Source organism: Poecilia latipinna, unplaced genomic scaffold (genome assembly GCF_001443285.1).
Source record: "Poecilia latipinna isolate Pla-1442-1.1 unplaced genomic scaffold, P_latipinna-1.0 Scaffold493, whole genome shotgun sequence".
Classification (NCBI taxonomy): Eukaryota; Metazoa; Chordata; class Actinopteri; order Cyprinodontiformes; family Poeciliidae; genus Poecilia; species Poecilia latipinna.
Window position 1 is genome coordinate 247,781 of NW_015113109.1, and position 26,175 is coordinate 273,955.

General features: G+C 42.6%; 3 protein-coding genes across 5 annotated transcripts in view; 1 reads left to right on the forward strand and 2 right to left on the reverse strand.

Moving 5' to 3' along the window:
* Positions 1 to 907: 907 nt before the first annotated feature.
* Positions 908 to 14,009, forward strand: gna13b (guanine nucleotide binding protein (G protein), alpha 13b). The gene is made up of 5 exons (XM_015040043.1): positions 908 to 1,275; positions 7,195 to 7,424; positions 7,839 to 7,889; positions 8,849 to 9,049; positions 10,217 to 14,009. Exons 1-5 carry the CDS (start codon positions 993 to 995, stop codon positions 10,607 to 10,609), a joined length of 1,158 nt encoding a protein of 385 aa, XP_014895529.1. The 5' UTR covers positions 908 to 992; the 3' UTR covers positions 10,610 to 14,009.
* A 1,665-nt stretch (positions 14,010 to 15,674) lies between these two features.
* Positions 15,675 to 22,682, reverse strand: slc16a6b (solute carrier family 16 member 6b). Of its 2 annotated transcripts, none has more exons than XM_015040045.1 (6): positions 22,601 to 22,682; positions 19,769 to 20,002; positions 19,068 to 19,211; positions 17,984 to 18,112; positions 17,006 to 17,875; positions 15,675 to 16,700 (listed from the first exon to the last, which is right to left on the reverse strand). In XM_015040045.1, exons 2-6 carry the CDS (start codon positions 19,998 to 20,000, stop codon positions 16,447 to 16,449), a joined length of 1,629 nt encoding a protein of 542 aa, XP_014895531.1. In that variant the 5' UTR covers positions 20,001 to 20,002; positions 22,601 to 22,682; the 3' UTR covers positions 15,675 to 16,446. The 2 variants fall into 2 exon arrangements, with proteins under 2 accessions (XP_014895531.1, XP_014895530.1); XM_015040044.1 differs by lacking the exon at positions 22,601 to 22,682 and adding an exon at positions 21,275 to 21,592.
* Positions 22,683 to 24,933: 2,251 nt separating this feature from the next.
* wipi1 (WD repeat domain, phosphoinositide interacting 1) overlaps positions 24,934 to 26,175 on the reverse strand; it is a 22,007-nt gene continuing 20,765 nt past the window's right edge. The window contains exons 12-13 of one of the 2 annotated variants that reach the window (XM_015040049.1): positions 25,876 to 26,029; positions 24,934 to 25,585 (exon numbers count right to left, since the gene is read on the reverse strand). In XM_015040049.1, coding sequence (XP_014895535.1) covers positions 25,908 to 26,029 — 122 coding nt within the window. In that variant the 3' untranslated portion in view covers positions 24,934 to 25,585; positions 25,876 to 25,907. The remainder of the gene's footprint in view (positions 25,586 to 25,875; positions 26,030 to 26,175) is intronic. The other variant, XM_015040048.1, reaches the window with a different exon arrangement.

Consider the following 26,175-nt stretch of genomic DNA (forward strand, 5'->3'; position numbering starts at 1 on the left):
CCCTGGACTCCAAAAGACATCAATAGAATTACTGAGTTACCATCACTCTCTCTACTTACTTATTTAATTCATAAATCAAAAATATTCAGCCTGCTGATTCAGAATCATTTTTTTTAATCTGCTGTAGCTTTAAAAATAAAGTTAATGACTTCAAATCTCTAAAATGTTTGAATTACTGTGGCTCTGTTCCATTAACGAATGAAGAAATGTATTCATTCATTCAATTGTTGTCATATTTGGTATGACAAAGTGAATTATTACTCATAAAATAATTAATTTAAGTAAAAAATATCCGCTTATTGAATAATTCTATTTAGTATCTGCAGAAACTTCTTCTCTAAATTAAACTAGAAAAGCTCTTTTTCTAAAATGGCTTGTAATGTCAGATGACCCACCCAAACATTGATGCTGGAGCGCGCTCACGCGGCACACACCACATTGCGCTGCGTTCAAAGAGAGTCTGTTTTATTTTATTTTATTTATTTATTTTGTTTTATGAACTAAGCAGCAAACGTTTTATATGTATATACAGCTCTGGTCCACTGCTCCATTGAAAACCTCATTGTTATTCCACCAAATATTTCTGAACTATTGTTTCTAAATGAATATGAACTTGTTTTCTTTGCATTATTTGAGGTCTGAAAGCGCTGCATCTTTTGTCGTTATTTTGACCATGTCTCATTGTCTGCAAATAAATACTAAATTTTTGCTCGGGATTTCAGAGAAATGTTGTCAGTAGTTCATAGAATAAAAGAACAATGTTCATTTTAGTCAAATATATACATATAAAAAGTAAGGTCACAGAAACTGATCATTTTAAGTGGTCTCTTCATTTTTTTTCCGCTTTGGTGAATTTGAACAATTGTTTCCTCTCTGTCTGTACGCTGGGAAGTGTCAAAATCGGACTACACTTGAACGCAGCAGCAGCGGTCCGGGCTGAGCTCAGCTCTCCTCACCAACTCACACACTGTATCGATGAAGTTGTTTCAAAGATGGCGGACTTCCTGCCGTCCCGCTCCCTTTTATCGTTATGTTTTCCTAACTGTTTCCTCACGAGCGGGGAGGCAGAGCAGCTGCGGAGGTCGAAGGAGATAGATAAGTGTATTAATCGAGATAAGACTTACGTTAAAAGGTTAGTAAAGATCTTACTACTCGGAGCGGGAGAGAGCGGCAAGTCCACCTTCCTCAAACAGATGCGCATTATCCATGGGGAGGACTTCGATCAGAAGGCCAAAGAAGAATTCAGAGCCACGATTTTTAGTAATGTTATTAAAGGTAAGACTGCTCTACGAAGTTGTGCTTAATGTGGTGAACATGGCTAATTGAGAAGTGTGTTGTGCTCGCCGTGGCGGTGGGGTGTTGTGTGGGAACTTTGAGCCACGCTAGCTGCACTGATTGGGATACTCTGGTGGAGAGGCTGCCCTCCCCGGAGTACTTAGCTGCTTAGGCAACCAAGAAACGCCCATGCTGGTAGATGCTGTACTGATGGGAGCCATGGAGGGTGTACGCATTAAAAAGACTGTAACTTTTATCCTGGACGCTCAACCTGAAGTATTTAGTTGCGATGGTTTGACATCACCAGTGTTCCTCTTGGCTGTCTGTTAGCGTCCCACACGCCCCTTGGCAGTGCGTGAAGAGCGTGACACCGCACTGCTGTGATAAAGTGCGTGTTTACTGTAAACGCTGCTATCGCCAGATCAGAACAGCTCTCAGGTATTCCTCTCTAGATTGACTAAAAACACGACTGACCTCTGACAGCCACGAAACAGGAACCAGATCGATGTGGCACTAAAATGAACCGACTTTGTATGCGACAACTGGGAAGTGCTTCCTTATTCCTCTATGCTTGTACTTTTTGTGTGTGTGTGTGTGTGTGTGTGTGGAGCGGAGTTCATTATTTCTTAGGAGTTTTACTTTGCCCATCACGCAGCTCTAACTTGTCGCTCTCGATCTTCCTAGTTTTATTTTCGCTGCTCTCTCTTGTATCTCCATCTGTTCGGTTTTCTCTGCTTCAACGCTTCCTCCTGATAACTCAGGGCTTCAAGGAAAAACATTCGTATATATATAAAAGTTTGACATTTTTCTTTATTTTATCCCCCTCCCCCAAAATAGAAAACAATGGTTCTTTAAAAATCACAACAAAATTCCTATATTATTTGTACCAATATTGGTCATTTTTCATCATTTCAATAGGATGAATAAAACTGGGCTGATATTAACTCAGATGAAAAACTGAAGATACCGGTGGAAAGAAAAAAAATATGTACAACTGATAGAAACGGGTGTATTATTTTTATATTTAAATTGTGCAGAAGAGGATTTTTGTTTCTGCCAAAGAAATTCAAATCTATTTTCTTAAATTATGCTTGTAAATTACAAACAGCCCTAGAAAATTGTATTAATGCACACCTTTGGTAATAAAGAAGAGGTTGTACATATTAAGATGTTTTGTTATTGTGGGACAATTTTACGTTAGGTGGTTTGTAAGTGTTTGTTAAATGGGTTAAATGATCCTCAGCCTGAAGAACTGGTGAAAGCAGTCGTTATTAGTTAATTGATTGGAGCTAATTGTATTCTAATAAACCATTACTTGCCAGTCAATCATAAATCGGTCAATTGTTTGCATCCCTGAAGAGAACATCAAGGCAATAACAGAGAAAAAACATTACAGAAATAAGAGCCGTAACGTAGTGGGGGTGCGGTTGTGTGTTTGCTCTCTGTAGAGTTTGAAATGTGAATATTTTGGTGGCCCTTATTTCTAGACACGCTTTGACTGAGCTGCCAGACGGAAACGTTTGGGTCAGAACATACTGAGTCACTTAAAAATATTTCTACGGTGGTGTGGGCCCAGTGAAGTATATCACATGAGTTTCATTCATCATGATGAAATCCATCACACTGACAGTTTAGCAGACATGGACCAGTATGAGATGGTGATGGGATGACAGCCTTCAACCACTGTCTCCATGTGACACTATTAAAGCTGATGTTACAGATATGATTTAAGTCAATAAAGGAACTGCAGCAACTACTCCCAAAACATCACGCATCACTTTTACATTATTATTACTGTAATAATAGTACATACATATATTTGCTTTGATAGATAGATACCAACCAATAGATACAATATTATCGTTTATCGCGATAACTTCAGGGACAATTTATCATCCAGTAAAATTTGTTATGACAGGCCTAGTGAGGATGTTCAGAGTTGTGTGAATTAACCAGCTACAGTTAAAATCCTCATTGTCAAATAGAGCAATAACATTAGCTATTTTAATAAAATATTGAAGTTTTTCTAAGCAAATTTTCTGTTTGCTTAGAAAAACAGGTTTTATTAGGGCTTCAACTAACAGTTATTTTAGTTAGCGATTAGTCTGATGGTTAATTGGTTAATCAGGTAGAAAAATATCTGCACATTCTGGAGATTTTTCATTTAACCACTTAAGCTTTTTTGTATACAATATTAGAAAACAGGATTCAACTACTTTTTATAATAATAAAAAAAAGTATATAAAAAACATCTTTCTTTTTTTGAACACTTGATCATTTCTAGCAAAGGATGCATCTGCTGCTAAAAAATACTTGTAACGTGAAAAGCTTGACTTTCTACTTGACTTGACATCAATACAGTGTAGGACTGGTCTGTTTATCTTTTTTATTTATATTAATATCTCCTATTAAGCAAAAGGTGCTTAATAGGAAATATTTTTAGAACATATTTACAGGTACAGAAGGATAATTACTGCTCTGTTGCTCTTTCACAAAATTGCCTTTTTTTTGTCTGTATTCTCCAGTTGACAATCAGTTACTAAATTAGTTGATTTCAATCTGACAAATCATTTCAGCCCTAGCTGAAGGAGCCATTATCTCCTTCTTAAAGGTAATGACGTTCTCTTATGTTGCTACTGTGCATTCTGGGATCCTCTCTACAGGAGGACCAGCTGTTCCTGGCCTCTGTCTGCTTTGGCGTAACATGTTTAAGTTCGGATGACGGCTTCATTATGTTGAACCTTGCAACAAATGCTAATTGTTAAGATTTTAATTCCAAATATTCCAGCAGCAGCTAAGCTGTCAGCCAGCATGCGCCGTGGCCATTTCTGTCTGTGCCAGGCCTGATTAGATTACAGTGGTTATGATGTTAGCCAGACCTGCTGGAACTAGGCCATCCACTGCAATATTGCATAATGCAACCTTATGGAAAATCTGTAGCCTCTTTGTAACAGCAGTATTTATTTCTCCTATGAGATGAATTGATGCATTTCTAGCTTTACATTTACACATGGAGTTGAATGTCTTGCACAAAAATGCTTTCTAATATATGTGTGTGTGTGTGTGTGTGTGTGTGTGTGTGTGTGTGTGTGTGTGTGTGTGTGTGTTTTGCTGTGGGAAACAATTTATTTTAATTAAGATAAACTGAATAGGTTTGTGTTTGATCACTTCTATAATGTAGCAGTGCTTCTTGCTAATAAATGTTTATTTCTCTCCAAATGGAACAAAGCAGAACTGTGAATGTTGACATTAGAAAAACTTCCAGTGCTGAACTGTGATTAAAAGTGGCTCTTGTTTGAGCTAATTTGAATAAATTGAAATTAGCTCAAATAAGTATCAGCAGATTGGAGCTTTAAAAAAACCAGACATCAGCTGAATGCCTCACGGTTGGTTAGCTCAGTGTTTCTAAAGAGTGTCCCAAACTGTATACCAGATTATGTCAGTTTTTATTGGCAATATATTTTTGAACATTTAAACACATGAACATGTTGGATCAGTCCTTCTCCTTGTTGGCTTCTTTCTGTCAGCAGCCTGAGTAAAGATCAGAGAAAAGCTTTGCTGCAGTCGATCATTCCAGCATTTTGGGATTTCTGAAAAATAAACCAAGTTACTACGGTCTGTCTGATGAAGGCTGAGATTTGGCTCCCTCAGTGTCTCATTTAAAGTAAACACCAGCGTAACTTCCCCTTTCTCAGTCAGATTAGAGCCTTAAACCAAACAATGTTTTATTTGGTTTTTGTTGACTCATAAAAATGAGCTTCAAAATATGCTTGAAGTTTGGGTACCTGATCATATATTTTGAACATCTTTTTAATTTTATGAATGAAGACAGGCTGCTTGAATTTAAGTAAATATACTAAGACTGGATTTAAAAATGAGATAATAAAGACTATTGAGAACTTTGGAATACCTTCACTTTAATGGATTAAAAAAAGTAATTGGAAGAAGAATTTGTATTTGCATAGCCCCATAAATGCTTACATTTTAACACAGACCATAGAGCAGTGATTTTAACGTTTGTTTATTGGGAATGATAATTACATTAAATGTGGTTGAATGGTCTCATTCAACCACATGTATCTCTCAGTAGAGAGATTTATCTCAGTAGATAAATGTGAGAGATAAACCATTCTCTCTTTATTTATCCCCACAGTGTTCATATGCTGATGGCTCAGCATATGAAAGCACTGAAACACTGCTGCCGTTTCCAGTTTAAAGCAGGAACAGGAAAGATCACGAGGGCCAGCTGTTTACTTCAGGAACTAAAGATATATATGCTTATTCCTGAGCTGTCAGCTTTAACCTGTGGTGGTGAAGCAGCTGAGATACATAAGTCCATTGTACAAGGCTAAGTCAGAGTTCAGGAGCTGTGATGAGACTGAAGTTTAGCAGATTGCTGTGAGCAGGATTATTCATGGTGTTTTACCTCAAAGTTTGGAGTTTTCAGTCAGGATTCTTATGATACTTGTGAGGAGATCTGTTTTTTTAAGCCGGGTCAGTTTTTGGGGACTCTCCTCCAGGGTTTTCTCCAGGTAACTGGCTAAGCCCTGTGGTGGAGGTGTTAGGTTAATCAGCTTACTTTAAAAAAAACCTTTTGGGTTAAAAAATATTAAAAGTTGGCAAGAAATTTTAAAATAAGACAAGGTAATTATGTGTGGTTGGAAGATCAACAATACTTAAAAATCAACTAAAAAAAATCCATTTAAATTAAATGCCAATTATTTGCATTTCAGTTGTTCCATCCGAATAAGTGTCCAAAATTTCACTTTATCCATGATGTGTCACTTTTATTAGCTGAAGGCATGTAAACCAGTAAAGACAGGAAGTGATGAATAAAAATGACACCTGACTTCTTTCAGTTGTCTTGTGTTCACATTTTGACCAAACTATGTTGTCATTGTGTTTACAATCGTTTCATCAAAGGGACTCTTTAACCCGTCTTTATAGAAAACCCTATAATAAATGAATAAACAATTTTTATCCTGGGGGGATAGCAAGTAAAGCCTGGTGGGCTGCCAGGCTTATGAAACACCAGGGGAAACTCTGCTTCTCTGCACAAGGCTTTTCATGGATTCTGTTAAAATACCCGGTCAATATCCTGCAAGAGTCACCAGCAGGAATGCCATTGTTACTGATTTGATTCTGGAGAACAGACATTAGAAGAACTAACCTAAGACATCATGAAAAAACGCCTGATGAGAGGGACGAGTTTACTGTTTGAATCAGATCAGCTGCAGTGACAGGCAGGTCTAAAAACTGAACGTCTGCCTTTCAACTCCAGTTGAGTTAAAAAAACTCATGGTGGTGATGAACAAAACCAGAAATGTTCCTTTGGTTTCTGTCTGGGATCCTGTTCACCTTGCAGTAGCATCTCTTCTTTTTCGATGTAAAGTTTTTGAAATTTTCTGGGGGAAAAAATGCCATTTCCTAACCAAAGGCACAGAGCAAGACTTTAGCCAAAACTGTACAGAATAACATACATTTTGCATTAAAACTTCTTTATCAGTAAATATGTTCAACCCAGAACTCCTCAACTAGCAGCTTTACACCTCATCTGATTTGAATTTTGTTAAAAAAGTCATACTTTTTATTTTAAAGAACAATTGGATTGTTTATTTACTTTTTCTTATCTATTTCTAATATTGTATAAAATAAGCTTTAGTTGTTAAAGGAACTGCACATTGTGCCTTTTTTAAATGTAATTAATTGATTAATCATCAAAATAATTGATTGCTAACATAATCTTTAGTTGCTGCCTGCCCTAATTTATAATCTTTTAGACTTTAATAGATGTTTTAAAAAGTCCCTGCTGGCCTCTGGATCCCGGTTTTACAGCCTAATGTTGGTTTCTTAGCAACAGCATACTGAATCGGGTTAGACTTCCGTATCACTAAGAAGTCTTCCCTTGCCTCCCCGCAGGTATCCGGGTGTTGGTGGACGCGCGGGAGAAGCTTCACATCCCGTGGGGCGACCCGTCCAACCAGCAGCACGGGGAGACCATGATGGCGTTCGACACCCGATCCGCCATGGCCCAAGGTCACGGCATGGTGCAGCCCAAAGTCTTCCAGCACTACCTGCCGTCCATCCGGGCCCTGTGGGCCGACGAGGGCATCCAGAACGCTTACGATCGACGCCGGGAGTTCCAGCTGGTGAGTGGAGCACACGGTCACTTTGGAAGCTTGTTTGACGTAACCCGTCTGAGCGTTGGCTCAGGTTTCCTGCTGAAAGTAGCAAATGGCAGCTTGGCTTTGTAAAGGCAGCAGTGGCTTTGGAGGGAACAGAAAGAAAGACTGCAACTCTGCCTCTGAGGATTGCACTAGGACAAGTGGTGGGGTTTTTCATGTGTGGTCTGAGCTCATCTTGATACGCTGCCAGCGGTCCGACTGGGTTCTCCTCTCTAGCATAATACGGTCAGAGTTACTTGCTTTAGGGTAAACGGTGCGATGTGATTGGTTTGGCTTCATAAGTCACTGGAGCCTTCTGTCCTGTAAAGACGAGAGCTGCTTCAGGTTTTTCTGTTTCATTTCAGACTGAGATGTTCTTCTCTCTCTCTCTTTTCTCAGGGCGAGTCAGTCAAGTACTTCCTGGATCATTTGGAAAAGCTCGGAGAGTCAGTAAGTCCCACCCACCCCCACCCGCGGCCCCCCCGACCGAGCAGGACGGCTGATGGAGCAGATGGGCGTGATGACGCTTGTGTGTTTTATTGGAAAGAGAAGTGAAAGTGCTTTCTTCCTGTGTTTTGTTTCAGTGAGAACGTTGCTTCTGCTGCTGCTTAGTTCTCACACATAAAGGAACCAAACCCTTTACTTCTGTGTAAAACGATCAGCAGAGTTTCCAGAACAGAATCAGAACTAGAGATGAAGTCATGCAGAAACTAAAAGCCGTATTGTGGTGGCGTTGCAGACGGTGACGGGGATTCTAGGGCCGCCGGATGGCTCCATGTTCCTGTGAGTCATCAGAACCTCTGCTAGAAATGAATAGGAAGCGAGTCCATACATCTTCCTGTAGCTATGGTAACAGAGGTCTGTCTTCGACTTGTATGGACTCCGTCTGAATGTGTTTGGTGTGATGTTATCAGTCACAGCCGCAGCGTGTTCAGCAACATTTACACCCACTGAGTGACGACCGTCGTCATAGCGCCGACAGGACAGTGGGCTGGTCTCACTGATGACCTTCAGTAGAAATATTAGTTTTATGCTCATGATGAGTAGATTATTGAAATAACAGTTAACTAATTTAGTAACCAATTAATCGTGACCTGGAGTTGTAAAAAAGGTAATTTGCTGAGAGAAAACTTTCAGACCTTTAAGTCTACAACTAGTAAGAAAATACAAAAAAGTAAAAATATCTACATTTTGCATTTAAGATAACATAAAACCCTTTGTCTGTAAATTTATTCTAACGTACATTCACTGCCACTCAAAGCTGATTTTCACAATAAAAGCATGGCTCACAGATCTGAAGTGGACGCCTCCATCTTGGTGCTGAACTGATTGTGTTTAAGGCTTGTTTAGTTTGTTTTTTTATTGATGTTTCTCTGGACCCTGACCAGAATCACATGGTCTTCTTGCAGGACTACCTTCCCAGCCAACAGGACATCCTGCTGGCCAGGAAGCCCACCAAGGGGATCCATGAGTACAACTTTGAGATCAAGAACGTTCCCTTCAAGATGGTGGACGTTGGCGGTCAGCGGTCGGAGAGGCGCCGCTGGTTCGAATGCTTCGACTCGGTCACCTCCATCCTCTTCCTCGTCTCTTCCTCTGAGTATGACCAGGTGGGTATCATGTCCTGTTCTGGGATTTGGGAGCAGCTGCAGGTCGGCTGCTGCACGTCTCCTCCATATTTTCTCGTAAAAGAAAAATGCTTCAGTTAGCTCCTGATCGGTGAAGCTTTTCCACATTCAGAGTTCTGCAGCAGCAGCAGACATCACTGCTGTGACAACCGACCAGGAGACTTTAACATGACCACTGAGGGACATTCATGATTCCATCGATTATAAAGCAGCCCCACACCACCATACTGCCACCACCGTGTTTAGCTGTCAGTAGTATCATTCTGGGCTACTTGTAGATCATCGGTAACTCCACACACATCTTCATCTCTACAGGATTCTGTAGAGAGATGATCATTTTTCCCTAATTGACCACTGCGCTGGTCATTTTACTGAGGAACTGCGACTTACAGCCGTGTAGTTTCTGAAAATACAGGAATAAATGAAGCTCAGATTTACTATTAAGGTAAAATAAACACAAGTGAATAAATAAAGCTGAACATCAGCATGAATCCGCTTTGTTATAAATGCTGTTTTAACTGGACTGCTGCAGAAGAGCATCTGGAATTAATCTGGCTAAAGGCTAAAGGCTAACGGTCAAGTTAGTTTTAATATTAAATCACAAACCTGCCAACAGTGGACATTTTAAAGCTACAGACGTACACTAGCAGTCAAACATCTCTGTCAGAAGTGATAATTAACATCCACCCATTTACATCACATGACTATGATCACTACTGCTGCAGCGCTCTGAACAGTCAGCAGATCGGCTGAGGGATGTTAAAAGAAAGAGGAAACTGCACAAACCTCATTAGAAAATACACTTTGAAATAAAAGCATGAAGATGAAAAACATCTAAGTGCTTGAAGAATTATTGAATTGAATCCGATTGTTTTATATAATATATAGCTACTATCCTGTAACTTTGGAATGCTTGTTTCATCTGGATCACATGGCTGGCTCAGTACCTGGCAGTCTGTTGCCATGTGAACCATCAGATTGGTGTGAGATGTCCTGCAGTATATACACATAAAGGTCTCTGATAAAAGCAGAACCTCTGTCGGATTGTCCTGTTCCTGTTTCCACTCATGTTTCCCCAGCGGGTCACAGTTATGGCTCAGACCGTCAGTTGAGAACTCACAGCCCGGTTTGCACTCTGACCTCCCCCAGGTGCTGATGGAGGACCGGCAGACCAACCGGCTCAGCGAGTCGCTCAACATCTTTGAGACCATCGTTAACAACAGGGTCTTCAGCAACGTCTCCATCATCCTGTTCCTCAATAAGACGGACCTGCTGGAGGAGAAGGTGAAGCAGGTCTCCATCAAGGACTACTTCCCTGAGTTCTCGGGCGAGGCCGGCAACCTGGCGGCCGTGCAGCGCTTCCTGGTGGAGTGCTTCCGCCGGAAGCGGCGCGACCATCAGCAGAAGCCGCGCGACCCACAGCAGAAGCCGCTCTACCACCACTTCACCACGGCCATCAACACGGCAAACATCCGGCTGGTGTTCCGCGATGTCAAGGACACCATCCTGCACGACAACCTCAAGCAGCTGATGCTGCAGTGAGGGAGCGGACCGGAGCGAGTGGAGGAGGGGGTGATGCAGACAGAACCGGGTGACCCAGTGCCTTCATGCCTACAGTATCCCTGCACCTCCCCCCCTGGCCCCCCAACTCCAGCTCCCCTCCTGCTCCTGTTTGAACTCAGACTGAGTATTAAAGCCACCACTACTATCCCCTACCCCCACGCTGGCTGCCTGCCTTACTGTGACTGATAACAGCCAGCTGCGGCTGAGAGCGCCCCCCTCTGAAAGAGACCTCTGTGCAGTATTCCATCATGTGTTGCTCTGATACTCTGACCAGTGTTAGTCAGTATTAGGAATTCTCCTGTATCATCTAATCATGTCATGTCCTCTAATCTCTGATCATACTGATGAATTCTGTTCTCCGCTCGCCAATGGGCCCCATCATCTCTGGCCCTTCCAGCTCTAACCGAGGCTTCCACTCAGGGCTCAGCAGGAACCCCCTCTCTGTGATTTGAGGCCGATCAGAACCGCCAGGACACCGGGTCCGGACGCGAGGAGACTTCCTGTGCTTGGAAAGCAGAAGTCTGGCCTCGTTCAGGCCCCGGGCTGATGAAGGGTTTTAGTGTTTAATGTGCAAGAAGATTTTTTTCAGGTTCCTAAGAGTTTTTCAGAGCAGCTCTTCCTCAGATCAACGATGCCAAACCGTTCCCTCCTCTATCAGACCTATACTTTTTTTGAACCACTTAAAGTGATGACAGTAAAAAGCTGCCGTGGCCCACTTTGTGTTTACTGCCTGAGATGTTCTGAATGGTACCGGTACCTGACCCACCTGGCCCTTCCTCACCCTGTTTTCCAAACAAAAGGGAGTACTGCTACCTGTGTGCTACTCTGCGGCTCCCCCTGCTGGCCGCTTCTATTGTATAAAATGTATGCTGATCTGAAGTGGAGGTCAGAGGTGAAGTGCCTCCAATGATCTGCTGTTTTCTGAATGGATCAGAACCTTCCAACATGAAGGTTCTGATCCATTAGTTCAGTCTGAACGGTCCGACTGATCTCTGTAAATCTCTGACCTGTTTTGTTGATTCTAGCTTTAGAGAGAAGACGTCACATTTTGCGACAGAGAGCCCTCACTGTCACTCTTGGTTCACGACAAAGGGAGAGGAACTGGAGTTGATATTTTAAAGTGTCTTCAGCATCTTTTGGTAGCGATAAGTTCGGTTTCCATCACTTAGCTCTGTCTGGAAAACGTTAGTGAGCTTCATTCAGCCTTCCTGTTATCTACTCAGTTCACCTTGAACTGCAGACATGGAGAAAATCCAGCTTCATGTGTCTTCCTCTGATTGATACGAAGACGGCTAACGAGGAGTCCCATTAGCTGAGTTATGGTTGGACAGAAGGACGAGACGAACTACGGGACGACTTGAAGGAAGAGTTTTGCAGATCTTTAGATGGAGCAGGCTGGCTAACGGCTGAGATGTGTTTATGTTGCGGTGCCAGACAAGAAAGTTCTGTCTGTGTGTGTGTGTGTGTGTGTGTGTGTACAGATGAAGCAACACTCTGTTTACACACACAGAAGACACTCTGTGTTCCGCCTGCTGCTGCTCCGTCCAGAGGAGTGTCCTCTGTCTGGACTGCTGTGTCGCCATCCCATCGGATTGGCACCGACAGTGAGTTTTAGTAGAAGGAAGGCTGCTGTTCCGCCTGCCATGTGTGACTACTGGAGTCTAAGCGGAGATGAGTTGGTTCCAGCAGATGGCGCTAACGGCTAGCCTGAGATGGATCAAGGCAAGAGGCGACACCTGCTGACCCGCAACAACTTTAACCTCTGGGTGGTTTAAGCCAAGGTGTCACTTTTTCACTGGGAAGTTATTTATGTAGCAACTGGAAGCCATTCACACAGGAAGTGGAGGTCAGAGGTGAAGTGCCTCCAATGGCCTTCATGTATAAAACAATGTTCACTTCAACTGGTGTAATATTTTTTGCTTGTTTTACAGTGTTTTTACTTTTATATCACAGTTACTCTGAAAATAAACACTTTGCATGTCCCATTCTTAGTGAGTGTTTCACACAGGAAGATCATAGGTGACGCACTGCCTCCAACCCCTATTTCCTGTTTAAATGTTTCTCAGGTTGTGTAAAAGGTTTAAAGAATGATAAAAGGCTGGTTATATAAGCCGCTTTGGCTGTTTTCCGATTGGCCTTTGTTTAACTAGAATCAACTAACGTAGAGCTCTGAAGACTCGGTGATTGATGTACCTCAGCTGTTCCTTTAACAGAAGCTCACCTTGGAAATCCTGAACTGTCCCTTTAAATAAGGTAGCAGATGCTGATTCTTTTTTTTACGTGTGGTTTGCACTAAGACAGATGTGGGAGAGGAACATCTGGTGCTGATGTTTGGACTTCTCTACGCTGAGTGTGAGGAAGGCAGATTGAGCACTTGCTGATTTTGATTTGTTTCCTGCTGTTCTGAACGAGCGGCCCGCATAATTAGGTGTTTTTGTCATTTATTAACCTCAGGATATTTCTAACACTTTGTACCATCAGGGGGCTGCCTCTGCAGACTGTGGGTTGTAAACGTTCTGTGTTGTGTTGGTACCGCAGATGTAAATCTGCTGGAGCAGCTCCATGGAGGTCCCACTCTGACCTTTTTTTTTGACAGAGGTAAACGCCTGATTGGCTTGTTACTCTGCTGAACGCCTTCTGAAGTTTTTATTGGGTTCAAATAACTTTTTTTTTTTTTTTAAGCTGGCATGTGAAATTGGACCAATGGCATTTTCTTATGGATACTCTTACATTTGAAGTATTTTTTTTTGGACTAAACTTTATGCCTACTTTTACATGTCATGCCCACACTCCTGAAACATGTCTCCATGGCAACTCCATGGCAAACATTATGATTCTGATTAACTTTTTCTAACAACACTGAAGCCTTATATGATGCAATCTCACACTCTTAAGGGTTACTGTTCTTCCAAACCTCCAGATGTTGCACAATATGTCTTACTGTCTCTGGTTGCCTTCTACCGTTTTCCTGTTGCTGGTGCTGAAAGTTGCCTCCTCTGGTTGGTGAACCTGACTCTTCAGACCCATAACTACAGTTTGAGGTGCAGATTTTGAAGTTTCTCTGCAGTTACAGAAACGAAACACATGTCTGATTACCCTATGAAGGAAGTCAGCTTTTGTAAGGTCTGATGCAGCACTACTCTATAGGAATGAGAGTTTTTATGCCACCATCTTGTTTAAACTATGTTAGCAACAGTTTATTAGCCTCTTTGTCGACACACAGAATGCCATGTCTTTGTGTAATGTTGTTGCCACTAAATATTGCATTTGTGCTCCCAGATTGGGTTTGTTCTGATAAAACAGCTCTGGCTGTAATGTCTAACTTATAATGTCTTAACCGCCGACACTCCTCAATAAATCAGCTGATTTTTAACGGCTACTGTCACTGTTGTTTGGCGTTACTGCAGACTGAATGTGAAGGTAAGACCTGTAGGGTCAACATACACTGTAATTCATACACACTTGATGTATTACAAATACAAACTTCCATACAGTGGAGGAAACGGATATTTGATACAATACAGATTTCCCCCAACTCTTAACCTGTATATACACTGTGGCAGCATAACCATAACCCTAGGGTTTTATTCATTTATATATATATATACATATATATGTATATATATATATACACACACACAGAATGTTAGTCCATCCATTGTTTTCCGCCGGCGTCAGGTCGCGGGGGTAGCAGCTTCAGAAGGGAGGCCCTGACTTCCCTCTCCTCAGCCATTTGTTCCAGTTCTTCAGGGGGAATCCCAAAGCGTTCCCAGGCCAGCTGAGAAACATAGTCCCTCCTGTGTGTCCTGGGTCTTCCCCAGGGCCTCCTCCTGGTGGGACGAGCCCAGAACACCTCACCGGGGAGGCGTCCTAACCAGAAATGAGATGCCCGAGCCACCTCAACTGGCTCCTCTCGACGTGAAGGAGCAGCGGCTCTACTCTGAGTCCCTCTCGGATGACCGAGCTTCTTCCTATCTCCAAGGGAGAGCCCAGCCACCCTACGGAGAAAACCCATTTCAGCCGCTTGTATCCGTGATCTCGTTCTTTTGGTCATGACCCAAAGCTCATGACCATAGATGAGGATAGGAATGTAGATCAACCGATAAATCGTGAGCTTTGGTTTTTAGAATGCAAGTATGTGACATATTTAGACTTTCTAATCGGCCATAAATGTGCAGAGAAAATGCGCACAGTGAGGAAGAAAGTACCGTGGCTCACTGATAGGGGGCAGGCTGAGCCCTAAAAGTGCTCTTCCTCTGAAAAGACTGAAAACAGATGAAAAAATAGAGTAAATAAAATTGGAATAGAACCGTTCAAGGTCACTCTCATGTTTGGCTGCCAGCTTTAATAATTAAGGGAGAATTAGAGAATTTTTTTGTGAGTGACATATTTGTGGCGAAGGATAGCTGCATGGACTATTAAAATTAAGATAAAGTCACATGATTTTCAATTGAAATAAGTACCCTAGCCAAAGAACTTTCAAAATAAAACAAACAAAAAAATCAAACATGACCTAATATTTAGTATCAGCTTAATTTTCTTTATATCTTTGTTAAATTCAAAGCAGTGCGACAGACAGGCGACCTGTGTAGGGTGACCCCTCCTCTCGCCTGGAACGATGGCTGGAGAGGCACCAGCACCTCCTGACCCCAACAGGGACAAAGGTGTAAGAAAATGGATGGAAGGAAATTCAAAGCATTTGATTGAAGCATAATTAAGTTGATTTCTTTTCCAGATTATCTATCTCTACTGTTATAGTGACAGTTTCAGCAAAAGTATAAAAAAAGATTTTAATAAATGTTCCATACTGCAGCTTTAATTCTGTTGAATTGGAGGATTTGGTTCTAGAGTCCTTCATGTCTCCTATGGATCCACCAGGATTCTGTTGTGGTTCTGTGGGTCGTTCTGCTGCTCTGATCTCATTGGCTCAGACTGTGTTGACGGATCAGTGTTGCTGTCCGTGGTGCTGAAGGCTCACCTTACACCAGAGCGTCACAGAGCATCAACCAATAACTGAAATATCATTTCCAGACACCACAAATTACGGTTTATATTTATTTTTTTTAAAAAAGAGTGGAAGTGGTTCAGTACTTCACAGGAAGTAAACTGACCGGCACCTAATTAAAAAATTGACAAAACAATTTTTTAAAAAAGCTATTAAATAAAACCTCACACATTCTAAACAGTAATGACTGAGCTAATGCTGAAGTGGAGTGTTTCTGAGGCTGAGACTCAGAGCTGCTCCACATCCAGCTGGATCCACCGGATCAGGATCCACATGGTGAAATGTGTGTCGTCACAGACACACACCAATACGTCTGATGGCTGGAGCTCTACAGAACAGTTGTGGTTAGGATTCATGATCTCCTCTGAAGGCTCACTCTCTGCTGTCGTACTGCTCTTGTTACAGTCATGAGAAATATTAGAAGGATGTGCGTTGGACGCGAGAACGGCTGCAGAGTCAGTAGAATCAGTTCCATCTGGACTCCTTCAGCAGAAAGTGCCTCTAACAGATGTCGTCCTGCTGGAATATTTAGGATTGCATTTCATTTACTTATCAAATGAATAAAATGTACACCCCCAACCAGCAGAACCAGAACCAGTGTTCCTATGACCACGGCCTCCAGTTCCCCTCAGTACTGGTTACTGCTGGGAGCAAAGAGTATCTTTGGTGCTGTATGACCCACGGCCTGGAAACATCTGGAGGAACATCTGGTGAGGGAGGGGCTTGTTACACCTGAGATTAGACCAGCAGCAGCTCCCGTCTGGATCCTGTTTGTTGGTTCCTACCAGATGTTCTCCAGCTGTGGTCGGCCTCAGACGACCTCAGCCTGATCGACCGGACTGGTCTCCACCAAGTCCACCTCTACCAAGTCCACCTCCAGAAAGTCTAGAGGTTTATTGTCCTGAGAGACCTGCTCTTCTTCTTTGTTCTCTCTCCCACTTGTTCTGTGGCACAGTCCGGACTTGGCCACGCCCACCAGAGCCAGGCAGACGGCGCTGAGCCCCATTCCTGCTGCACATGAGTAAAATGCTGCTCCGTAGTTCTTGGTCACGTCCACCAGCACACCTGGAGGGCAAAGTGGAGTCAGATGTTATAGTGCGTTCACACCAAATGCGTTACATGCGTCAAAAATGCGTCCGACGCTTCAAGTTCGACGTGTGTGCACTTTGAATGCAGACGCTTGATGGTGCTAGTGGGAATGGTCAAACTTCAGCTGGGTTGCAGTGATTTGTCAGAAAAGAAGGAAATATAGTCAACACTAAAGTGATTGGGAAAAGTTGTGATGACTGTTGAATTTTCTAAGTGTGAGTGAATTAGCATTACTGGTTTCTACTGGAGGGACTGGTTAACGGTGGACGCACTGGCCTTACCTCCCAGCGGTGGTCCAGCCAGGCCGGCGAAGCTCTGGATGAAGACGTAGACCCCAACACAGGCTGGCATCCGGCTGATGCCCACCACCTCATCCTCGGCCAGCAGTGGGATGTGGGTGGAGCCCACGGTGCCCATGAAGAAGCCGTAGAGCGCGCAGCACACCGCCAGGCCCCAGAACTCCCACACCACGGCGAAGGCCAGCAGAACCATCGCCATGACGACCACACAGCCCAGCAGGACCCGGGTCTTCCTGCAGCTAACCCTGTTCATCACCACCCCGATGGAGAAGCGCCCCACGATTTCAGCCACGGCCATCACAGACAGCATGTTGGGGGCCACACTGGGGGCCACACCCCGGCTCTTGCTCAGCTCGATGATGTAGAGCTGCGGGGCAAAGAAGCCCAGCGTGGCCAGCAGGCCGAACAGACAGTACCACAGGAAGGCCGCGTCCTTCAGCATGGAGAAGTCCAGCAGACTGGGGGGGGTTCCAGCCCCGGCCCCGGCCCTTTCCTCCAGGTCCTTCTGGACCAGGCTGGGTGACAGTGATGCCTCCTCAGCGTTGTCCCTCAGATCCTGATCGGAGGAGGACAGGGACGTCACGCCCGAGTCCCCGGAGCCACTGGACACGGCTGAGCTCAGCGAGGTCCGGGTCTGTTCGTTCTCCAGCTCATAGGCGCTCTGCTGCTTCAGAGAGGCCGACTCAGAGTCTGAGTCCGACATCGAGTCCGAGTCTCTGACCTCCCTCACCAGCTCTGGCTCGATGCTGATTGGACGCAGGAGGATGCCGAAGACGACTACAGACGCCTGCATGGCACCGAGGACCACAAGGCAGCAGCGCCACCCGATGGCCTGCTTCAGTCTGCTGAACGCTGTGGAGACATGGTGATGTCATTAATAAGAGCTGAGGTTTAGCTGAAGTAAAAAAATTGGATCGGTGCATCCATAGCGCCAACGAGGCAGAAAGAGTAAAAACTCACCGGGTGCAAAAGCAAATATGGCAAAGGATTCTCCAGAGGAAGCGATGGCCGTGACGAGGGCTCGCCGCCTGGAGAAGTACTGGGCTAGGATGGTGACCGTGGGGAGGAAGGAGAGGCAGAAGCCAAACCCTGAAGAGAGCAGAAAAGAAACAGGGGACATGACAGCCACTGGCCGGCATGGGAGGAACACTGCATGGCTAGGGGGGGTGGGTCAAAGGGTCAAGCTGGCAGGTCACTCCTTTATCAGAGCTGGCAGGCTGCTTGAGGTGAGACAGGTTTGCTACAGCCACTGCTAGAAGACAAAATGCATGTAAAGACAAAAAAAGAGACAAGGGGAGAGAAGAAGGAGTGGGGACGTTAGCTACATTCCTCTGCACACGACGACATGGAAAACATGGAGGGAGAGCTAGCAGTGAGGATCACAGGCCCTGTGGTCCAAATATCACAGAGGTTCCACTTTTAGTTCTTTCTCTTCAGGCATCTCTGTGGGCCACCCTAGAAATCTACGGTGGGTAGAGAGGCTTCACTGCATCGTGTTTCAGAGGTTCTGAACCTCTGGGTCACCAGAAGGTTCTGGAAGGAACAGACGGGTCCAGTGGAGGTGAAGAAAAAAAAAACATTCTATACAGAATTGCAATTCCTAGTCCTGGCAATTCTGAATCAATTCAAAATGCTCAAAAATGGATTTTATGATGTGTTCAACTTGTACACATTTGCTGCTTCTATTTATACCTGTCATGCATGTCGTACTGCACATCCACTGGGCCACCGCGGGTGTTTAGAATAATTCTTTGATGCTTTCTATTTAAGAAAAGGCCAGGCAGCTAAACTAAAAGTTGCAGAATTTGATGCACAAACCTGTTTTTGTTTAAACTGAAGAAATGTAGTTTTTTTTTTTATAGAATAGTTTTGAATAAATGTTTTCACATAATTTAAACAGAATCTCTAAACTGTTTGGTTTCTGTACGGAAAATAATTTCTGAATGGAATCAAATCACTAGACACCGAAAGATTCACAACACTGCTAGAAGTCCCTTTAAACAAATGATAGATAGACAGATAGACAGATTGATTGATTGATTACCTGAGATGATGCCGATAGTGACGTACATCTGGTAGATGCTGCTGGTGAAGGCGGAGCAGATCATCCCCAGACTCATGAGGAAGCCTCCCATCATGACCACCAGACGGTAGCCGAAGCGGTTGCTGAGCAACGAAGCCACAGGGGCTGAGGGTGGGGTTGAAACACAGTAAAGTGATTATTTGTAGCAAAGCATGCATCTGCAGCTAAAAATACACTTATAATGTGTATATAATGTGAAAAGCTCAGGCCCTTCTGATTGGCTAAAATCAATACAGTGTATGTTTGGATTGATCTCTAAAAGAGATTTATTTTACAGAATGTGAACCAGGTGAAGCTAGAACTGTTCTTGGTAGAACAAATTTACAGACAAAGGTTTGTTTTTTATCTTTAATGCAAAATGTATACATTTCTGTAAAGTTTTAACTTAATTACTACTCTATGTTGTTCTTTCAGCAAATGGACCTTTTAGAGTCTGTATACTCCAGATAATGATTAATCAATTACTAAATTAGTAATTGATTAAATAATCCATTGATTATTTTAATCCATTGATTGAAACATTTAATCCGATTAATCGTTTCAGTCCTGATCCAGATTCTCTGACCCGTTCTTGTCTCTCTGTACTTCCACCTGCAACCTTGGGCCCTAAAACAGAAACACCAGCAGGCTACAGGAAGTTCAGAATCACCATGGAGACCAACCTGTGAAGGCGAAGATGAACGCGGAGATGGAGATGACCCAGGAGACACGGCTGTTGCTCTCCTGGAACTCCTCCATGAGATCCTGGAGGAACACTCCGAGGGTCTTGAGGACACCATACGTGTTGACCTCCACTATGAAGAAGGTCATGGCCACAGCCCAGCCCCAGCCTCCGTCCGGCACCGCCGGGTAGACATTTGGGCCCAAGCAACCAGGTACTCTGGGAGTCTTCATGGCTACAAGAGAGAAACACACACAACAAAATCGCTGAGCTGGGTTCTGTGGGATGGAGCAGTGTTTGTCTTCTACAAACTGTTCCTGTTCATTTTTCTATCAGTTTTCAGTGTCAAGAAAGTCAGCAGATTGCATCGAGTCGATGCCTTGCAGCCTTCTCTCCTCCTGCATGAGCATGTAGCAACAGTGGAGGGGAAAAACGTCCCTTTAACAGGAAGTAACTTCCAGCAGAACCAGAGCCTGGCCATCTGCCACCACTTATTACTGACCACCAGGCTTTAGGCTGCCCCTTCTGATCAACCATCAACTGAAATCAGGTGAGCTGACACGGGGAACCCTCTAAAACATGTGAGCCAAGAGGACCAACGATGGGAAACACTGAGATAACAGATAAAACATTCTGGGGAAAAAAAGGAGGATTTTCTGAATTGAGCCCCACAGCCCCCCCTGGAGGTTGACCTGGTTCTATTTCTTCTATTTTGATTTGGAATATAATTCACCAGAACAAATGAAACTCGTTTTTAAATCATCTGAAATTCTCAAAAGTTAAAAAAATGACTTTTCTAAAATCAGGCAGATAGGATGCAACTCTGCCCTCTTATTAAATACGTGAATGTCTTTTTTTGTAAACTGTTTAATGGTTATTAATGTACACAAGCAGGTGGCCATGTTGTGAACATTATCATACGATTTACCTTTTCACTTCCAACATATCAAATCATTTTCTATTTAATCTATTCCTATACATTACTCATATATCTTTAGAAAACATTTTGTCATTTTAATCTTAAATGGAGTGTTTTTACAGCGCCACCGCGTGGTATTTGGTTTAAATGCTTTTTCTTCCATTTACAAGCATTTAGTGGCTTTTGTCTGTGTGTGTGTGTAGTGAAAAGGACCGGTGATGTCTATGGTCCGCAGTGCAGAGGTGGAAGACGGAGTGATGTCAGGGGTTTCTCAGTCGCTGATGCAGGAGGCTCTGACGGCTACAAACTTATACTGTCTCTCTCCGCAGAACAGGAAGAGGTCAGCAACACATTGAGTTCAGCCGCTGTTACATGAGTTTTAACTGACTTACAAACGTCTTATTGAAAATAAATGAAAGAAAACGGGACGTTAGTGTATAAGATAATAAATGTTAGATTTAATAAGTAATGAGAAAGTTGTTGGGTTTTTTTTTTCCCGCTTGCATTTTGTAATAAAGCGAAAAGGTGGCAGCCGCTGCCCTGTTGGCGGAAGTTAGCCAGCATCCAGCAGTTCGCATGTGGACTTACCGGCAGAGCTGACCGCAGGACAGGCAGCCTTCTGGGTCCTATGGACTTTTTGCTTCTCTTATCCGTTCGTCATTTTGGTATCATTAAGGTTTCTGTAGATGGGTATTGTTCTTGCAATTAAAACAATTACGCTTTTAAAAAAATATTAGCACATCTAAAACTATTTCCATATATTTTTTGTTAAATATATCTGCTACTTCCTCCGTTCCTAACGTTGTTCCGCCAGCCGCAGCAGCAGCATCCTTTGTCTTCAGAGTTATATCCTGTCTGTCTTGGCAGCTCTTTACCGGCTCAAGCCGGTATTCAAACGCGAGCACGCGGGTCGCCGGCGCCATGAACGCGCCGCTATTCTATCACTGCATCTGCCTCGCTCACACGCGCGTTCATCTTCAATTTGCCGCCAGCCGTCGCTCATGTTGCGTTCACGTTAACATGAAAATATAATACCTCACTCTACAAGAAGACCGACTAAATGGGGCATTTATCAAACACGAAGGGGGAAATTGATTCTATATGGAATTCTATTCTATATGAAATGGATTGTTTGCGTCCAAGCGAAGAACCAACTCGGGATTTTGTTTTATAATGTAGAAGAATGTAATTTGTGAGATTTCGCTATTGAACTTGAATGCAGCAGCTCCAGGTGGCGCGCGCGACAAAGCCCTCGCAAATACTGGTAGCGCGGCAGGGATGAACAGGTTTATTCCAGTCTAGAGGTGGTTTGACAGCTTCCTTTTCAGCCTGCTGCGTCTGTCTGGGTTCTGTTTAATATGATTCTGATATCACAAGTTTATTAAATGAACATTCCAATGCAGCTGTAGAAAACCAAAAATATTTGATTTAGTTTGGTTTAGTACATCAACTTCAGAACAGCAGAATGAAGTCGCATAGATCTAAAATGACTTGGATTTTATTTCTGTAATCAGTGCTTTTGTAAATATTAAGAACTTAATTCAGCCTATTGAATAAATCTAAATGCATCAATATTTTTTGCTGATGCTTTTAGAGAATACTTCCTCTCCGGTTTACTAGTTTAAAGCAAAGCCTGAAAGGTGTAAACCTCCCAGATATAATTCCACTAAAAGTCATTCTGCAGGTCACTGGTGGCATCATCTTTTAAAATATTAATAATGTTCTTACATAAGCTGAGTTTGTCCTAAAAATGAGTGCAAAGACTATGTAGGTCCCCAACCTTTAAATAAATACAAAGAAACACTCTCTCAAGTTTCTTTATGAGCAATTCTAACTTTGCAAATTTTAATGCTGATGATGAACATTTGTACTAAGTTAGCCGGTATTAACACATGTCTGATGCAAATGACTTACCTTTTTTTGTCAGGTCACTCAGTGCTGGGGCATGTTCAGAAGTTCACCAGCCTGATATACTGGTCTGAAAGAAGCAGGGGTGTGTCTAAGATAAGGCTGAACCAGGTCCTGCCCCAAATCGTGATAGGGCACAGCAGCACATCTTTATTAATGTGAAAAAAATAATTAAGATGTTGCAGGTGGCTTATAATGCTCACCAACAAAAAATAATACATTTTAAAACCAAAACCATGGAGCTTTGTGTACGTTTGTGACAAAAGCAACTATATAAAACATGTCTCATATGGTCTGAAGTGCTCCATGAAATATTCAAGGGCTGATGGATGGATGAACGGACCGACAGATCAATGTCTGTGTTCTGTGTAGCCAACGATGCCACTATAGTTTAAACACGTTCAAAGTCCAGGAGGCTACAGTGTCTGATTAAAAGACTTATGTAATCCAGCACTGACTGGCTCTTGAAAGATGCAAAAACAGAAGACGCTACAGTTAATCTCCTTATCAAACCTGCTTTTTTCAAAATCAACATTTGATTTTAGTCTCACTTCTACACCAGAGGTAATCCCGATTCCCCAAAGATGTTTCATTTCATTTTGTGCTGCATGTTACACGTTTCTTCAGTCAAGCTGTGTGTGAAAATCCGGCACGGATTGTATTGTATCAAAATTTACCCCAGAGGTGGCTTTCAGGGCGCCCACCTCCAAAGAATGAGGAGAGCTCCTCCATGTGCAGCAGAAACTCGGGTTTCTTCTCACTCTTCCTTTGCTGCAAAGATCTTTGTTTCTTAGACTCTAAAAATGTTAGGTGGTTTTAGAATAGAAACCAAACAGCCTGTCTGTATTGTCCTGCTAAGAGGAAATTCAAGTGTAAGAGCAACAACAGATAATCAGGTTCACACAAAAAGTTCCTGAAATGTTGCAAAACAATATAGAAAGAAATAAGATTAATAATAATGTCCAAGACTATAACAGAAACTATTGTGCAGTTATTAGAAATGGACGTATAGGACTCATGATCCAAGAGATTTGCAAATGGGTTGGATCACTTTTTCAAAAATGTACATAGTGTGGATGTGTATTAAACAATGAAAAAGACAGAGTATTTACAATGCAGCATATTGGTGCAGAAGAACAGACGTTATTTTAAAAAAATGAATAAAAAACAGAGCTGTTTTTCATTCTATCCCAGCATGCTGTCCATCTAGCTGGATTCAGGATTCAGCCAACAACAATGGCGTCCTCAACCACGAATTTGTGTGAAATAGAGCAACTTCATTATTGACTTTGACTTTGTAGGCTGTGGTTTAATAGTTGCTCAAGCATTGCAGGATGTGTCAGGACCTCATAGCTTTTAGTTAAAGCAGAAAACCAGAAATGAGAACATATCAGCCATAAAAGCAGTGGCTCCACTGCTGATGGTGGATAACATGATTCAGCAGGTAGAAACATCTTACCAATCAAAGTGCCAAGTCTAGCCTGACTGGGAAAGTTCTGCGTGGAACTAGAATAGTTTATAAAGTGCCCGTAAGGAAAATGTCTGTAATTAGGCGAGACGTCAGCCACACCCTGAACTCTGGAGAACACGACGCAGACAGAAACCAGAACCAGTCTGCAACGTGTTTGTGGCCCATGGAAAATGGCAACAGGTAGTGGATTCTGATTGGACTCCACTGAGGTCTTTGTGTTGTGTTTAACATGACCAGGTACCGTTTTTCCAAACGAGTAATAGTTGATCTTGGTTGAGCACATATCATGCTAGAAAGTACAAATTAAAGAATCGGTGCCACTGCAATCAAAAGTCTGCACAATACTTTGCCCCACTGCAGATAACAGGGACTGGGCAAAGTTAATTAGTTTGAACACGTCACAAATGTCCAACCTCTGCCTGTACACCAGGGAAAAACAGCTTTTTTTTTTAGTTTATTTTAAAAAACGGGACATCTTTAAAAGTACAAATGTGCCCGTGAAAAGCATTCACCCACTTTTTGATATTTTCCCATTTTGTTACATTTAGAAATCAATCATGATCAACAAAAATTGGCTTTTTTTAACAACAAAAAAAACTTTTAATGTCAAAGTGAGCAATGTAAACATCCAGTCACTGTATGTTTACATTATACAGTAAACATAAAGTTTACTCTATGAGGGACAGTTCTTACCAGAAGGGGTGACAGATCTGTCCCTCTTTCTGGTAAGATATTGACTGTTTTTAGGTAATCCATAAAAGCCCGTTTAAAAGAAAAAAGTTGGAAAAGAGACGAGGTTCTTTGAAAAAGTCACAATTATCCACAAGCTGATGAATTCAGTTTTATAAACACAAAACAGGACAACTAGTTTGCTTTGCATAGTTTCAGTCATCTATTAGTTTATTATTTAGTTTCTTCCTCTTTTTTGTTTTTTGGTCTTGTGCAATTAGTAAAATACATTTTACTTTTACAAAAAAATATGAGGCACAACGAAACATACAGTACTTATCCGCCGGCTGAAGGTCCTCCAGCAGGCATACACAGAAACACTGAATGCATTCGATGAGACGGAACACTATTTACAATACAAACCTGATATGTAAACTGAAATGATAAGGCAAAACTAATTCCGCTACAATAATGCATGTCAACTGTATATTTGACAAGTAACAATAAAATCAAAGTTGTGGTTATATTTCCTATCAAGCATGCATCTCATGTTTCCAGCAAAGTCAGACTTGTTGGGCATTCAGCGTTCCAAACTCTATCCACGCCTTTTGTTTTCAACTGGTATTCCAGAGTAAACACTTTCATGCTCAGATGAAATGACATCCCAGCTTGTTTTCCTTACTGTGTGACCTTCAGGTGTTTCCCTCTTTTCATGCTGGAATTATTTGCCTCCCTGAAATTCTGAGAACGGATTTCTTCTGTTCACCTCGCCGGCTGACGCCCATCTGTCTCTCTGTTCTTCTGCACACTCAGCCCTGGCCATCTCCAGTCCCAGTGCGGCAAGAACGGATCTACAAAAGACACACAAACACTTGTTAGTTTTGTCTGCATGGATCTGAACTCTTCAGGAAACATAAATGAGCTTTGCACATCCAATACATGAATAATCGCATAAAGCATGTTCGGTGGAAACTAGAATGATGTATTCGTGAGTTCATTCGATGCTTGTGCCTAGTCTGGTTTCATGTTCTCTAATTATCATTACTTTGTCACTAGAAATTAAAATCCCTCTTCTTAAACGCTTTGGTTCTGAAGTCTTCAGGAAACTAGCCAAGTTGCGTAAAGGTTAGATATTTCTTACAATCAGCTGCAGTGAGAGTCTACGGCTGATAGTCAGCACTTCTGGTTGCTCACAGGAGGGAACTCGTTCTCGTCGTCCAGACACACCGGCCCCACAGCAAACTCGTGCTCAGGAATCACGTCCCCCTGTTTCGCACCGCCGTCTTCAGAGTAACCTGCAGGTTGGAGGAGACAGAGGAATCGTTAACGCTTTCTAGATCCCCAGAGCTTAGACCTCACAACCATAATGTCCAGCATATATACACTGCTCAAATAATTAAAGGGAACACTCAAATAACACATCCTAGATCTGAATGAATGA